The 17,598-nt window shown below is 38.4% G+C and overlaps 1 protein-coding gene across 1 annotated transcript in view; it reads left to right on the forward strand.

Annotated features, from left to right (window-relative positions):
* WIF1 (WNT inhibitory factor 1) overlaps positions 1–1,128 on the forward strand; it is a gene marked incomplete at its 3' end in the record, with an annotated part of 67,643 nt that extends 66,515 nt beyond the window's left edge. The window contains exons 8-9 of the mRNA XM_008584460.1: positions 451–546; positions 1,033–1,128. Of these exons, the coding sequence (XP_008582682.1) occupies positions 451–546; positions 1,033–1,128 (192 nt within the window). The remainder of the gene's footprint in view (positions 1–450; positions 547–1,032) is intronic.
* Between the last annotated feature and the right edge of the window lie 16,470 nt (positions 1,129–17,598).

The following is a 17,598-nucleotide window of genomic DNA, read 5'->3' on the forward strand; positions in this document are numbered from 1 at the left end:
GGGTTGCGATCCGTTGCCGGACATGAAAAAAGACAAAAAGGAAAAAAAAAAAAAAGAAAAGGTGACATTCAAAAATCAGGAGTCAGAGAAAAGATCATTTAAAGGGTCATTCATATCTTAACTTTTAGTAAGGTATATCTTAAATTACATTTATGGATCAGTTAAAACATTATGCTGTTTATAAAAAAAGTAATGTAAATACAGCATCTTTGTAGCACATTTAATGTGGAAGAAGATATATATATATATACAAAATTGTAAGTAAAAATATTAGCCTGTCTGTTCCAAAAACAAAATTCAAACAGTATAAAAGCCACAGTAGATCACTGAAAATAACTGTCATTTAAAAACACTTATCCTCTCAAAGCCTTGTGATTTTTTTTGAAAAATGTAATTACCTCTGAATGAAGTACTGAGTTCCTTGCTTTTTTGCATTCTTCTCGATTTCAGGCAAATGCCCACAACCCTGCAGAAATGGAGGTAAATGCATTGGTAAGAGCAAATGTAAGTGCTCCAAAGGTTACCAAGGAGACCTCTGCTCAAAGCGTAAGTACCCCATACCCCTAATCAATCTGGGTTACAGGATAATTAAGCCAGCGGTCATCTCTTATTAGATGCCTACTGCATGCTGCCTAGGCATCACAGTTAACCTTTCTTCACTGACATACATGTTTTCTTTATGTAGATCAACGGTGTTGTATGAAATCCATGCATGTAAAAAAATTTACACACTCGCACAACTGGATGTTTTTAACTATTAGTGGTTTTCCTAAAGAAAACAAACTTCTATTGCCCAGCAGTTTTAAAATCCTGTAGAGCATCTTTTGTGAATGAGAAACAGCATGCTTCGTTTAAGATTACTCAGGACTTTTTCAAAAAGTCCAATTTATAGCTGGAGATTGACTTAGAAAAAAAAATTAGGGGACGAAGCCAAAACTAACACATTCTAAAGAACTGAAGGAAAACAGCTTTGTAATTTCTGTTGAAAAATGAAAGATCGGGAAACATTCTTTTTATCTCCTTTGATTCTAGCCGTCTGCGAGCCTGGCTGTGGTGCACACGGAACCTGCCATGAACCCAACAAATGCCAATGTCAAGAAGGTTGGCACGGAAGACACTGCAACAAAAGTGAGTGGGGGACCGTCTGGGGAGCCAGCCTCTTTCACATCCGCTGTTGGCTCTGGAAGCTAACAGAGAACCCATAAGTCAGCCCTGCTTCCCATTTCATTGAAAGCAACTTTATCTTCTCTGCCCCCAGCTCCCCTTTCCTGCTCTAGACTTTAGAGTCTAACTTTATAGTGTCAAGAGTAATGTGTCATTGTAAAATACTACCACAAATATTTCCTAGGGTAAATTAGTAATACAGGTCGATTTGGTAATACAGTATGTTAACTATGAAAGAAATGACAATTTAAATTAAGATTTTAAATCAAATGCAGAATCAGTATCTACTTGCCTCTGATTATATAAATCAAGATTTATCTGTATTTTGAATATGAAACGTGAAGAGTTTTGCTTTTTAAAATCTCTGAATTGTATTGGTTGCAGTGAGTTTTAAATGAGTTCTGAGGAAAAGAAAAGGTCTGTGAAGCCCCTCTATGGGAGAGATGTTTTAAAGGAGTTGTGTTTTTTCAAATTTACTGACTGCCAAAAATGAACTAGCTGTACAGATGAACCACTGGCCTATTTTATAGACAGAATGAAATGTGCTAAATTCAACCATTTAGTATTGATTGGTGTCTCCTCTGTGCTAAGCATGAATCCAAGCATTGAGCACACACCAGCAAACAGACAGAAAGGCCCTGCCTTGTGGAGTACAGGTTAGCAAGTGAACAAAATAACACAGTTTTAGTATGTCCGGAAGCTAGAACTCAGTCTCCTAAGCACAGGCCCACTGTCTACTCTACTTTGAGGAAAGGAAGGCTTCAGTCATACAACACTCTTCAGTAACAAAAGTCCAGATTTTGTCTATCACATCCTGTCTCCAAAATAATAGATACAAATTGAAAAAATCACTTACAGATCCCATATTTTTCTAGATTGGAAGTCTCCAAAGGGTGATGCATGCAACCCAGTGAGTGTGGAAATTATTATTTGGGGTGCTGAGGGAAAATATTAGTTTTAAAATATTTTTTACATTTTATGTTATTTTATTTATATATAAATATATATTTAATATATATATTTATCGCAATCTTAATTTCTAATTTCTGTGCATGTTTTACAGTTTTCATATTATTCTGATGTATATATAATACATTTATATGTGGGTGTACATATTTGTTTATTTTACGGTAGGCTACACTAAGCCATTGATTGATTTTTTTTCACCCACTGAATTGAGTAGATGGTTGATTGAATTGACTTCACATGGGCACAGTTTAATACAAAGTGCAGCTGATCTGGAAAATAGCTCTTCACACAGTGGCAATGTTTGAATGGTATCCCTTCTAGGACTACTTATAGAGAAACCTTCTTTGGACTGAAAGATCTATAGGAGACTAACCGTTTCTGGAACCATTTTGGAAAAGAGTGAACCAAACCCTTGATACCACCCTCAACTGCATACAAACTCCAAGGCTTATCCCAAAATCAAAGTAATTTTCCAGAAGTCCTAGGAGCTAGAGATGACCTGAGGTCAGACCATGCATCATAGAACTCAATCACAAAGGTCTTCTGTGACTCATACCCTGGCCTAATGATCACCAAGAGTGATAAGATTGGAGCACTGTTCCCTCTGATACACCTGGTCCCTCTTCCAAAAAGAAAGCAAGTTAAGGGGTCATCTTGCAGAGACGAGCACATCTGACTGGTCTGCCAGACTCCCAGTAGCACCCCCACTTGCAGGCCATGCTGCCAAGAGCTGCTGTCATCAGAGTACCGCGTTCAGATCAAGGCATTGCATGCCAGAAAGATGCCCCAGTGCTTGATCAAAATGCAAACGTGTTCTCCTGGACAGGCCACCCAGCCATTTTGTACATTAGCTAAAAGAATGAGGTTTATTTTGACTAGCAGGAGGTAGAAAGGAAGCTGTGAAGCACAGAGTTCTGCCAACAGACTCCCAGTGGGGCAACACGTCAGAAGGTCCTGGGCACCCAGCAGGGAGGGTTGGTCTTCATGAGTGGCAGGGCGAATAGCAGGGTAGGGATTTACTCCAGCTGTTGGGAAAATATAAGAAAATGTTCAGGGCCCCTCAGATGTTCAGAATCTTGCTGAGCATTTGATGTAAATATGCACATGCGCCCAGGTGTTCCTTGGCTATTTGCTAACATAATTGAGCATGTGCACCCAGGTGTCTTGGGTTATGGACTTAAGTATAAAGGACAAGTGGCTCTGATCCACAGGGCCCTACTGCCCCCAGGGTGCCCCCAGGGGGCCACGGGGAGGCCGCTACTGCTGCTGCAAGGTGTTGCTGCCAGTGTCCCTGGGACCCTCCGAGAGGCCACCTCCACTGCTGCTGCTGCTGCTACTGCTGCTGCTGCTGCTTCTGCAGACTGAACTCGTGTCACCTGCCAACAGCTCCCAGGACCTTTCCCAATTGCTTGGCATGGACCTGCGTGTGAGAAGTCTGGCGACCCAGCCTGGCATGTGAGGGGTCCTGTGACCCAGCCTGCGTGTGAGGGGTTTGGTGACCCAGCCTGGAATGTGAAGGGTCTTGTGACCCAGCCTGGCATGTGAGGGGTCTGTGACCCAGTCTGTACAATGGATTTGAAGGGTCTGAGCCCTAGCCCTGACGATACAAATGGAAACTCAGTATAACTAAAATAATGAAAATTTTGGCTTTAGTTATGACTTGCCTTACTCAACAACTGGCGTAGTTGTGTAGCTTTACACCAGCTCATTGTTGGCTCGTGTTTTGACCATTCCATGAGCGACTAGCCTACATACTGACAACTCAAAGAAACACATTCAAGAACAAAATTTTCTGTTCTCTCAGTAGTTAACAGCATGTTTGCATTTAAAGACCGCAAGGAATGAATGAATATCAAACTTGATTCTGATGCACAAGAAGATGGAGGCAGATTTGTTCAATGTAATTGCTGCCTTAAGGATCCACCTGAATCCAATTACATCTGGTGAACTCCGACATCTGAAACGTTTTAAGTTACACCAAGTTCATAGCCTTTGTTAACCTTTCATGTGTTGAATGTTCAAATAATGTTCATTACACTTAAGAATACTGGTCTGAATTTTATTAGCTTCATTATAAATCACTGAGCTGATATTTACTCTGCCTTTTAAGTTTTCTAAGTACGTCTGTAGTATGACGGTATAGATTTCTTGTTTCAGTGCTTTGGTACAGATTTTATATTATGTCAGTTGATCAGGTTAAAATTTTGTCTTTTCAGTGTGTAGTTGGCAGGTATTTTCAAAAGTACAATGCATTCATGGTGTCAAGGGGCTGGGGAACATTAGAGAAGTTAAATTGGGCAAACATGCATAAATCACAAGGGTTTGAATGAAGCAGTAAAGAGTGTTGAAGTTACAGCATTTCAAATTTTATTGTCATATATTTAAAAGTTTGTCACATTTCAAATTGCCCGGAATTTTGAACTCTCAATACAGTATATTTTGACCTTACCATTATTCCAGAGAACTCAATATTGGGGGAAAAGAAAAATTACACTGTGGTAGTGACATTTAAACAATATAATATATTGTAAACACAATGAAATAGGGAATATAACGCAATACAGTATATTTTGACCTTACCATTATTCCAGAGAACTCAATATTGGGGGAAAAGAAAAGTTACACTGTGGTAGGGACATTTAAACAATATAATATATTGTAAACACAATGAAATAGGGAATATAACATATGAACTTTTTGCATTGGCTTGAAGCAATATAATATATTGTAAACAAAACACAGCTCTTACATAATAAACATTTTATACTGTTTGTATGTATAAAATAAAGGTGCTGCTTTAGTTTTCTGAGTGTTGTGTGGAGTGGTCTTTGCATGTGCTATATTATGGAAACAAAGTTGGCTGCAATTTAGTGGTAGTTAATACTTTGCAGTACCATGAAAAGATAAGAGATTCCATTCTCTGGTGCTGCCCTGGCTCTCCAGCCTCATTGCTGTCTCCTGCTCTCTGACTACTCCAGCCCTGCCACACTATACTCTGTTGTCACTGCCTGCAATACGCTGTTCATGTCAGGTCTCAGCTTAGCTGTCATTGCTTTCAAGAAGTCTTCTCTAAAGTAGAATGTGTTCACTATCCCTTTAGTGGAAGACTTCCTAAGACTTTCTAAAGGTGTCAAAGTGTCACAAATGAAAAGTGCTACCATTTATTAAAAAACCTATTGGTTTCCTTGGACTGGACAGTTAGATCAGTTGGTTAGAGCACAGTGTTATAACACCAAGGTCAAGGGTTTGGATCCCTGTACTGGCCATCAACCAAGAAAAAAACAGAAAACCTATTGGTTCCCAAGTACATTATATATGTTATCTTACAATCCTATGAGGCGGGTATTATTATGCCCTTTTCCAGATTGGGAAACTGAGGCTTGAAGATAGTAAGTAATTTACCCAAGATCACACATCATAGGGACAGGATTTGAATCCATGTCATTTGACTCCAAAGTATTAACTCAGCGCGGCTCTCCCTCCTTTCTTTTACCCAGCAGATTTACTAAAACACAAAATTCTGCAAATCCTAGAGAGCAGCTTTCCAACATATGCTGGTCTCCTCATTCTCCCAAGGGAATGTAGACTTTGTTTTATAAATAATCTAATGTCTATGATTGTCGTCTGCGAGGGTGTGTCATGATCAGTTGTGTGGTGTAGAAGGTGACATGTTGATGGAAAGTGATCAAGGGAGAGGCTTTAGCAGGCTGAATGCATCTTTTGTTGCAGTACTAGGCCACAGCGAACCTTCTCGTCTAACTAGCTGGTACCCAGAGTCTCATCCTGTGGTCAGACAGACTTGGTAAAGCAGGCCAGGAGCCAGGAAACCAACATGGGGCCCCCAAGAAGAGAACCAACTCATTTATTTAAACCTTTTAAGTAAAAGTCCAGAGGTGTGATAATGAGGATCTGAGATGGTGGCAGAAAGTTGTTTGGTGATAGGATAATAATCGTAGCTAACACTCACATAGTGCTCACTTTATTCTAAGCACTTTACTTGTTTTCTAATGAATGACTAATAGAGTGGTGGGGAAGTTAGACAGAAAGCAGAGTGACAAACTGCAATAGTGTAGGTTGGTCATCTCTAAACCATTTTAATTGCACCTCCATTAGAAATTTTTGAACACATAGTCCTATAATGACTACTATTTATTTACATGGATAACTGCTGATATATTTATTATGAAAGCCAGAAATGTTAAAAGGTAGAGATAAGAATATAAATAGAAGCTCTAATATTTTCTTCAGTTAGCCAAAAGATGGTTTTATGTACACTATGAAGTGCACACACATCCTGTAAGGCACCTCAGGTATGAGAGATAGGTGATAGGATCTGGAATGGCTTTAGGGTCCGAAAGGAGAGTTTGGACTCAAGAGAGATTTCAGATGTAATCAGGGAACTAGATGACCAGTTGAATGTAGGGGTTAAGAACAGAGAGGAATCTGGACAGTGATGCTAATGATTGGCACCGGGAACAAAGGAAGAACAAGCGTGGGGCAGGAGTGAGGGTTTCCAGAGATGCTGAACCCGGCTTGAAGATGCTGAGTTTAAAATGCCTTTGTGACATCTTGTGGGAAATGACTGGTAGGCACTTGGAAATAGGAGTTTAAGGCCAATAAGTTGTTCATTATTAGTCATTTTATAAGTAATACTAATTATATATTGTATTATTTTTAATAAAAATGCACATAGGAGCTTTATTTGGTGAGGTATAGTATAACTCACTTGTGTTTTCTTGTGCTTTTAGATTCTATATACAGTTAACATCCTTTGCTACTTATATAACAATATGACCTTTTACTATTTGGCAAATTGGCTGAGGACCAAGCACCTCCAGCCATCGTACGCTGGTACTTCAAAAAGTTCATGGAAAAATAGAATTAAAAGATGATACAGAGGGCCATGAAAATTAAGTACAATGTATTTTGAGAAGTAAAATAAAATTAAATTTAAAAAAAGATGATACAGATCTTTTCATGAACTTTTTGAAGTGCCCTCTTATATATTATGAATCTGCACCCAAAATATACCCTTTGGTGACTTTGGTTTTTTGTTTGTTTGTTTGTTTTTGTCCTTTTTTTTTATATGAATCTGCACCCAAAATATACCCTTTGGTGACTTTGGTTTTTTGTTTGTTTGTTTGTTTGTTTTTGTCCTTTTTTTTATTGAGACCGGCTGCACCGCGCTCAGCCAGTGAGCGCTGTGAGCGCACCAGTCATCCCTATATAGGATCCGAACCCGCGGCAGGAGCGCTGCTGCGCTCCCAGCGCCGCACTCTCCCGAGTGCGCCATGGGCTCGGCCCTGGTTACTTTGTTAATTTATGTAGGACCACAACAATGGAAGCCAGCTCTTAAAACAAAGGCTAATAATTGTTACTTTATGGGATATAAAATCATTACTGTAACTCTTATGAAGTTACCATACAAGAGGAGGTGGAGGAGGTAGAGGAAGAGGAGAGGAATGTCTGCATAACATACCTCTAAACAAGAATTTAAAAGTTAAATTACTAAGGAGTTAAGGCAGTCTGAAAGATGTACAGCATTTGGCAAGTTAAAATAAGTAAGAAAAAAGGCAAAGGAAATAAAGGTTAGACAGTAAAATGGGTGCAGCAGTGGGGTCAGCACCTAAGGCCGACATGAATCATGCACACTTGTGAGAGGTGGACCACACATTGAGCTCTAAGCTCTGCTCCCCCACTCCAAAGACCACAAACACAAAAACAAACTAGTTGGTCAGGAAAAGCTGGACTGTACAAGCCCATCAGGGCTGCATCAAGAACTGCAGTTCTATGAAAAAGCTACTTTTTTGGCATCCCTTTGAGCTGATAATCTTTAAAACATCTCTTCCATCTTTACTGACAGAAGAATTGCATGAAAAAAAGATGAGCAAGAAGAACTGCTGACAGGGTTCAGCTTCTCATCCACTATCCCAGGCCATTCCTCTCTGGCCCTCGAAGCCTATGCCCCACTCTGCAAAGAAAAGCTCGCCAGTTAAGTCTAGCCAAGCTACTTAAAGAAAGGTTTGGGGGCCATATCGTTACTTGAGTATGTTTCTTGAAATTCTTAACACCACCCCAAGTGGCTTTTCAAAGGATTCCTTCAACCATATACAGTGCTCTTCCCAAAAGGAGTTTTGGTAACTAGATTTGTGTCCCATCTCATTTCATGTTCAGTGATCTTCATGGCATAACTTTAGCTTGATATGCTACAAGTGGTCCCAGATGAGCTAGCCCTTAAGCCAGCTGTAATTGAAAGCAGAGAGAAATGTCTCTCATGTGTCCTGTAAAGAGGTCAGAGTGTTGTAATATGCAATGCTATCAGTAATATGGACAGAGTGATAATCATTAGGACTGTTTCTTTTCATACTCTTCAGAAAGGCACAAATCTTCACAATAAAGTCCAGTTTATTAAAAGCATTTTTACCAAGGTAGCAGAGGAGAAGGGGAAATAAGTGAGAAATTTTTTAATTGGGTAAAAAAAAAAGTTGCCGTTTCAAAAGAATTTCCTAAAACAATAAAAAAGAAAGAAAAGGAAAGAAAACAAATCACTATCCAAAGACAGAAGTTTTGTTGCAATAATTCCTAGGCAGTTTATGCAAGCAGTGCAAATATAAAAATTTAATAAGCTCATTGAATAAATGTCCTCCATATGGCTCAACATAAAAAAGAAACCATATACAGGAAGCAGACATCATAAAACAAAGTATTCAGGTGTTCAGTAAGATTTTTAAAAGTTCTAATGTAAAGTCCAAATGTAAATTGATTTTGCACCTGTTTACTGGTTTTTTGTTGATAAGAGTATATGAAAAATAATTTTTATTAAGCTTTGGCATTACAGAATTTTTCCTGAGCAACAGATTTGCCTTCCTAATCATGTTTAGCTTGCACAACTGTTGAAATTACGGGGCATTTCTTAAAAGTTCCAGCCAACTGGAGAACCATGGTGTGGCAAGAAAAAGCTACTCAGATGACAAATAATCCAGAAAATCCACAGGAGGATCATTGAAAGTTGACTCACTGCAGGGCAAATACTCAGCTTTCTGCTCCAGTGGACATGGCAAGTGGACAGTCCAGCATTGAGCATGGTCCTGAGGCTGGCTCTGGAGCCAAAGCAGGGAGAGAGGTGCGAGAAGACAGTAGAGCACCCTAGCCAGCTGTGATCCAGGAGAAGGACAAGCTGCATAATTTGAGGGGCTCGGAGCAAAATGAAAATGTGGGACCCCTTTGTTCAAAAAGTACTAAGATTTCAAGATGGTGACAATAAAGCATTAATCCAAGCATGGGGTACCTCTTAACACAGAGCCCTGTGCAGCTCTAAAGTTCACACACCTATTAAGCTGGCCCTGCCCAGGAGCAAGTATTTAGGTCTATGTACGAGGAAGTTTAAATAAAATGCAAAATATCTCCCACTCCTTAGGTAGTGGCCAAATGAGCTCTTCCCTTGTCTTTTACCCTCTCAACTTCAGCCTCATAGCTGATTGTAAGATCCCAGGCCTTGAGAATGGAAAAATCATTAGCCCTCAAACTAGGTAAGTCAGTGTGCATTTACTGAATTTCTTCTGAGTTAATATTGCAAACACAAAATTAGGAAAGAAAGTAGAAGGCAAATTAAGGGGACAAAAATTTATTCGCTTTATTTTTCATCCCAGTCAAATTCTTTGATCCTCAGTTCCTGCTTAAGAAAGAAGGCATTTGTAGCTTTAAGTTTATAACTTAGAAGGGAAAGACATGTTTTGGAATTCTGTGAACAATCCGTTTTAACCAAAAAGATAATCTTGGGTTATTCCAACTTATAGCTGCTGTTCTTTATTAGAAGACAGAAACACAGAAATGTGGCTGAGTTGGGATCTTAAGCCTTGTGACAGAAAATAAGTTCATCCCCACCCATGGAAGCTTAATCAGTGAGGAGCCACATGACACTCTCCAGAAACCCCAAACACAAATATTCCCAAAGCCCACATTAGTCTTGCCTCACTTCAAGGAAACACCCAAAACTAAAAAGCGAATCTGTGATTTATTTTTCTACTCTGTAAAGATGACTATTTGCTCAGAGTCTGCATCTGTGCCTAAAACATAACACGCTTTGGGAAGGAAGAAATTCTGCCTAGAAGCAAAGCCAGCCGTGGGTATCTTGTCCACTGGTCACCTCATTTAATAATGAATCCTTGCCTTGTGTCACATGAGCTAAACCCCAAGTGTCCTACTGGAATTTTAAAGCTGCTTCGCTTTTCAGGCCCTCGGATATTCTACCCTGGCTTGTTTATTTAGATTACATACCACCTTTTTCTAAACCAAAACCAGACTGAGGAGACAGCTTCAGAGTAAGGAGCCAAGGTGAGCCTCAAGGCTACAGCCATTCTGGCTCCTCATTCAAGCCACCCTTGAAATGATGTGAACATAGGTTATTCCATGACAACTTGTCTCAGAGTAAGTGGCTAAAAATGTACTAAAGGAAATTACTGCAGTGGTTGTGCCTTTAGGAGAAAAAAATGACCTTTGAAACAGCCCATCAGATTGAAATGAAGCAAGTTCTAGCTTCCTTGGCTTTGCCAGGTGTCCACCAACACTTTTGTGCGTGTGCCAGCTCAAGGTCTCATTCCACAGACCAGGGATGTGAATTGTTGAGATTCCTAGCAGAACAGAGTCATAGAACTAGTCCAGTGGCTTTCCGTTGATAAATGTTAGCCCAGCACAAAAGGAGCATCCAAACATTTTAGAGACACTTTCGGTGGAAGTTTTGATTCATAGTATCTCTGTGAGAGGGGTAATTCTAAGGAGAAACTGAGGCCTAGGGTTTGCTGAAGATTATAAAACCATTTAGAAGCAGTAACAACCCTAGTGTGGAGATTCCAAAATTGTGCCCTGGAGAACACTAGTGGCTCGGAAAGTTAATAGGAGTTATGTGAAAACAGGATTCTGGGGTTAAGTATGTCTAGGAGTGAGGAATTACATTAAGTTAGGGAGGTGTCTCTACAGTAGCAATTCTCAGAGACCTTTTTCCCTAAAGTGTTTCCCAGGAATAAAATTTCACATAGCACATTTTGGGGAGCACACCTCCAGATAAGTAGTTTGAAGTCCCTGAAATTGGGTCTTTAGTTCACTCTTTTTTTTTTCTCCAGAATTTTTAATGTTATACTGTCTGTTTGAAGCTCATTCAAAGACAACTGAAACTTGTAACTTACAGCACAAAGAACTTCTAGGTTCAAGTATAAATTAGTTGGTTTTAGGTAATTTGCTTATTTTCCCCTAGGTATTTCTAAAATAAATTGATCTGTGTTATTCTAGCTTTACTCATATACAGGAACATGAGAAAACCCTTTAATTATTTTAAGTACTATTAAACTTTAGATATAAGTATACAATTTATGGAATTAAACAAAAGGATTAACGAATCCTTATAATGAATTCATTGTCAAGGTATTTAAGAAACATCCATCATTTAGGGAGTCCATGTGAATTACCTGGCTAAAGCATTTCTTTGAGTCAGCTGCCTTTGGCATGTGTTTATGGTGACTTCATCAACTCTTTTATTTATTTATTTATCTATCTATCTATTTATTTTGTATTCCTATATTTATCATTACACAACATAATCATTTCTCGTGGCCCTTTACTAATTTCTCTCTAATCCCCCACCTTCCCCTCCTCTGGTAACATCAGTTCCATTCTCTCCTTTTGAAAGTTCTATATATTGTGATTATTATATTTTTCATTCTTTCTGTTTTTATTAGTTTATTTTTTCAGCTCCCACTTATGAGTGAGGGCATGCAGTATTTCTCTTTCTGTGCCTGGCTTACTTCACGTAACATAATTTTGTCTAAGTTCATCCATGTTGCTGAAAATGGCAGGATTTCATTCTTTTTTGTGGCAGAGTAGTATTCCATTGTGTATATATACCACATTTTCCTTATCCGGTCATCCATTGATGGATATTTAGGTTGGTTCTAACTCTTGGCTATTGTAAATAGAGCTGTAGTAAACATAAGAGTGCAGGTAACCCGTTGACATGATGATTTCCATTCCTCTGGGTATATATATAGCAGTAGAATAGCTGGGTCATATGGCAGATCTATCTGTAATTGTTTGAGGAAGCTCCATACCATTTTCCATAATGGCTGCACACATTTACAGTCCCACCAACAGTGTACAAGGGTTTCCCTTTCTCCACATCCTCACCACCATTTGTTATTCTCTTTTTGATAATGGCCAGTCTAACTGGTGTGAGATGACATCTCAGTGTGGTTTTGATTTGCATTACCCTGATGTTTAGTGATGTTGAGCATTTTTTCATGTGTCTGTTGGCCATTTGAAATGCTTGTTTAGCTCCTTTGCCCATTTTTTAATTTAGTTACTTGTATACTCTAGATATTAATACCTTGTCAGATGCATAGTTTGCAAATATTTTCTCACATTCTGTAGGTTGTCTTTTTGCTCTTTTGTTTCTTTTGCTGTGCAGAGTTTTTTTTTTTTTTTCCTTTTTGTCTTTTTTACTGACCGGTAACGGGATCGCAACCCTCGGTGTTGCGCCTGCACCGCGCTCAGCCAGTGAGCGGGAACCGGTCTCCACATGGGATCCGAACCATCGGCGGGAGCGCCGCCACGCTCCCAAGCGGCGCACTCTCCAGCGCACCACCGGGCCAGCCCTGTGCAGAGTTTTTTACTTTGATGTAGTCCCATTTGTTTATTTTTTCTTTTGTTGCCTGTGCTTTTGGGGTCTTATTCATAAAGTCTTTGCCTAGTCCTACTTCATGAAGGGTTTCCCCTATGTTTCCCTTTAGTAGTTTTATAATTTGGGGTCTTATATATAAGTCTTCAATCCATTTTGAGTTTATTTTGTCATATGGTGAGAGGTACAGGTCTAGTTTCATTTTTCCACATACGGATGCCCAGTTTTCCAAGCACCACTTATTGAGCAGGCAGTTCTTGCCCCAATGTGTGCTCCTGTTGCCCTTTTCAAATATCAGTTGGCTGTGAGTATGTGGGGAGATTTCTGGGCTCTCTACTCTGTTCCATTGGTCCAAGTGTCTGTTTTTACGCCAGTACCATGCTGTTTTGGTTACTGTAGATTTGTAGTATAATTTTTTTTTTTTTTTTTTTTTTTTTTTTTTTTTTTTTTTTTTTTTTTGGTAACTATTGTAAATGGGCTTGCTTTCTTGATTACTTTTTCTGCTGGAGTGTTATTGGAGTATAGAAATGCTACTGACTTTTGCATGTTGATTTTGTATTCTGAAAGTTTACTGAAATTGTTTATCAGCTCTGAGAGTTCTTTGGTAGACTCTTTAGATTTTTCTATATATAGGATCATGTCATTCAAACAGGGACAGTTTGACTTCATCTTTTCCAATCTGGATGTCTTTATTTCTTTCTGTTGCCTGATTGCTCAGGCTAGTACTTCTAGTACTATGTTAAATAGGAGTGGTGAGAGTGGGCATCTTTGTTTTATTCCTGTTCTTATGGGAAAAGCTTTCACCTTTTCCCCATTCAGGATGATATTGGTGGTGGGTTTGTCACATACAGCTTTTATTGTGTTGAGATACTTTCCTTCTACACCTAATTTATTGAAAGTCTTTGTCATGAAAGGATGTTGAATTTTGTCAAATGCTTTTTCTGTTGTCTATTGAGACAATCATATGGTTTTTTTCCTTGATTTTGTTGATGTGGTATATCACATTTATTGAATTGTGTATGTTGAACCATCCTTGCATCCCTGGGATGAATCCCACTTGATCATGGTGTATAATTTTTTTTGACATGTTGCTATATTCTCATTGGCAATATTTTGTTGAGGATTTTTACATCTATGTTCATCAGAGATATTGGCCTGTAGGTTTCTTTTGTTGTTGTTGTGCCTTTCTCCGGTTGTAGTGTCAGAATGATGCTGTCCTCACAGAATGAGTTTGGGAGAATGGGCTCTCTGTCGATTTTCTGGAATAGTTTGAATAAAATCGGTATTAATTCCTCTTTCCAGGTTTGGTAGAATTCAACAGTAAAACCATCTGGTCCTGGGCTTTTCTTTGTTGGGAGACTGCTGATTACTGCTTCAATCTCATTGCTTTTTATTGGTCTGTTCAGGTTTTCTATTTCTTCTTGGTTCAGTCTTGGTAGTTTGTGTATGTCCAGAAATTTAGCCATTTCCTCCAGGTTTTCAAATTTGTTGGCATATAGTTGTTTATAATAGTCTCTAATGATTCTTTGTATTTCTGTGGTATTGGTTGTAATGTTTCCTTTTTCATTTCTGATTTTTGTTATTTGGGTCTTCTCTCTTCTTTTTTTAATTAGCCTAGCTAATGGATTGTCTGTTTTGTTTATCACTTCAAAAAACCAACTTTTTGTTTCATTGATCTTTTGTACCATTTTTGGTGTTGCTATTTCATTTAGTTCTGCTCTTATCTTAATTATTTCTTTCCATATACTAATTCAGGGATTGGATTGTTCTTGTTTTTCTAGTTCTTTGAGGGGCAGTGTTGTTTATTTGAAATCTTTCTATTCTTTTGCTATAAGCATTTATCACAATAAACTTCCTTCTTAGTACTGCTTTTGCAGTATCCCATGGGTTTTTGTATGATGTGTCTTTATTTTCATTAGTTTCAAGGAATTTTTTGATGTCCTATTTAATTTCTTCTCAGACCCATAGGTCATTCAGGAGCATGTTGTTTAATTTCCATGTATTTTTATAGTTTTCAGAATTTTGCTTGTTAATGATTTCTAATTTTAGACCACTGTGGTCTGAAAAGATACTTGAAATGATTTCAGTTTTTAAAAATTGGTTAAGACTTGGTTTGTGACTTAACATGTGATCTATCCTGGAGAATGTTCCATGTGCTGATGAGAAGAATGTATATTTTGTAGTTGTTGGATGAAATGTTCTTTAGATATCTGCCAGATCCAGTTGGTCTAAATGCAGTTTAAATCCTGTGTTTCTCTGTTGATTTGTTGCTTAGATGATCTGTCCAGTGCTGGGGGGGGGGTGTTTAGGTCCCCTACTATTATTGTATTGGGATCTATCTCCTTCTTTAGGCCTAATAGTGTTTGCTTTATTTATCTGGGTGCTTCAGTGTTGGATGCATATATATTTATGATTGTTATGTCATCTTGTTGGATAGATCCCTTTATCATTATATCATGGCTTTCTTTGTCTCTTTTTACGGTTTTTGCTTTAAAACCCATTTTATCCAATATAATAGCTACTCCTGCTCATTTTTTATTTCCATTAGCATGGTTTATCTTTTTCCATCCCTTAGCTATTAATCAGTGTGTGTCTTTCCAGATGAGGTAAGTCTCTTGAAGATAGCATATAGTTGGGTAGGCTTTTTAACCCAATCAGTCAGTCTGTGTTTTGAGTATGGAGTTTAATCCATTTACATTTAGGTTGTTATGAAAGGTATTCTCTTACTTCTGGCATTTTACTGAATTTTGTTTGGATGTTTTTAGTATATTTTGTTCCTTTCTTCCCCTTTTATTGTTTGTCTTTGATTTTTTTCTTTTTTTTTAGGTGGTAAGATTTCGTTTCTTTCTCTTTCTCACTTGCATTTTTGTTCTATAGTATATTTTGTTCCTTTCTTCCCCTTTTATTGTTTGTCTTTGATTTTTTTCTTTTTTTTTTTAGGTGGTAAGATTTCGTTTCTTTCTCTTTCTCACTTGCATTTTTGTTCTACCAGTGGGTTTTGTTGTTTCTTGTGTATTCATGGTAGTGATTATTGTTTTTTAGATTCCAGATGCAGGACTCCCTTGAGTTTTTCTTGCATGGCTGGTTGTGTGGTGGTGAACTCCCAGTTTTTGTTTGCCTATAAAATACACTATTTCTCCCTTATTTCTGAAGGATAGACTTCGTGGGTATAGTATTCTTGACTGGCAGTTTTGTCGTCTTCAAGATCAGACATTCTTTCTTCTGCTTGCTCTAGTCTGCTGCTTAAGCTCTGGGTTGTGTTTTTTATTTCATTGAATGAGTCCTTCAGTTCCAGGAGTTCTGCTACATTCTTTTTTTAATGTATTAATCTCTTTGCAAATTTTTTCCTTCAAATCCTGGGTGTTTTTTCTCATTTCATTATATTTTCTAACTCAGTCTTCTCATATCTTATTGAGTTTCCTTAAGACTGTTGCTCAGGATTCCTTTTCAGTCATTTCAAGTGTTACCTGCTTCCTAGGGTCTGGTACTTGAGAATTACTGTGTTCCTTTGGTAGTGTCATATTTTCTTCATTTTTCATATTTCTAGTATCTCTATGTTGATGGTCATCTGGTAGATCAGTTGCTTCTTCTGTTACTCTGGAGTGGGCTTTGAGGATAGAGATGTCCTGTTCTTTTTCCAGTCTCTGCTGGTGACTCTCCTTGGATCACTGCAGTTGTATGGGCAGTAGGCTGCCTGCACAGTGGCTGTGGCTGCTACTGTGGTAGCAAGCTGCCCTTGTAGTAGCAGTGGTTGTGGTGGTGGCTGTGGTGTACTACCCATGCAGAAATGGTGTTTTGGTGTGCTCCTGCCTTCTGCTAGGTGGTGGGGGCTGTCACCCCAGGCATGCTCTTGACTTAATTGATTCTTGATCTCCACATTGCTCCTTAAATATTACTCAACTTTAAATCAGGGATGAAGTGGTGGCAGAACAAAAAGTCACCATCTAAAGACCATAGGGAGCATAGTGTACCAGGAAGAACAGTATACTGAGAATGAAGAGTCCCAATCTTCAACTATTCCACTCAGTAGCTGATGGTTCTTACCCAAGATCCCCAAAGTGGTGCATATTAAGTTGGATGTTGTGGATGAGCCTGGAAGACATGTTAAGTGAAATAAGTTAGTCACAGAAAGATAAATACCACATGTTCTCACTCATATGTAGGAGCTAAAAAAAGTTGAACTTTTAGAAGTAGACAGTGGAATTGTGGTTACTAGAAGCTGGGAAGTGGAGGGGGAGGATAGGGAGAGGTTGGTTAATAGACAAAACTACAGCTAGATAGGAAAAATAACTTCTAGTGATCTGCAGTAGAAATAGGCATCTATGATTAACAATGACTTATTGTATGTTCTCAAATGGCTAGAAGAGAGGAGATCAAATATTCTCACCATAAAGGAATGATAAAGTTTTGGGATGATGAATGTGCTGATTATCCTGATTTGATCATCACACATTGTATACATGTATTGAAATATAACTCTGTACCCCATAAATATGTACGATCAACAAGTTTCAATCCAAAAACAAATAAATTCCCTTTTTTAAAAGTGTTAGAAATTGCCTATTCATTCCCCTCTCTAGGTCCTTTCTTTATTCCTACCAGTTGGTTCCAAAGCCCAAAATGATTTGAATGCATTAAGCACTGTGATAAAGGGATCAAGAAGCTAATGTTCTCTTTACTTTACTGCTAATTCAGTGCTGTTCTTGGGTGCCCATGCCCTTAAATTTCAGTCTCTTCTAACAGTAATTAATCTTTCCTGAGGACAAGACAGGGTGGCCCTAGGTTAGTGCTAGCGCTTT

The sequence above is a fragment of the Galeopterus variegatus genome, unplaced genomic scaffold (assembly GCF_000696425.1).
Source record: "Galeopterus variegatus unplaced genomic scaffold, G_variegatus-3.0.2 Scaffold3265, whole genome shotgun sequence".
Classification (NCBI taxonomy): Eukaryota; Metazoa; Chordata; class Mammalia; order Dermoptera; family Cynocephalidae; genus Galeopterus; species Galeopterus variegatus.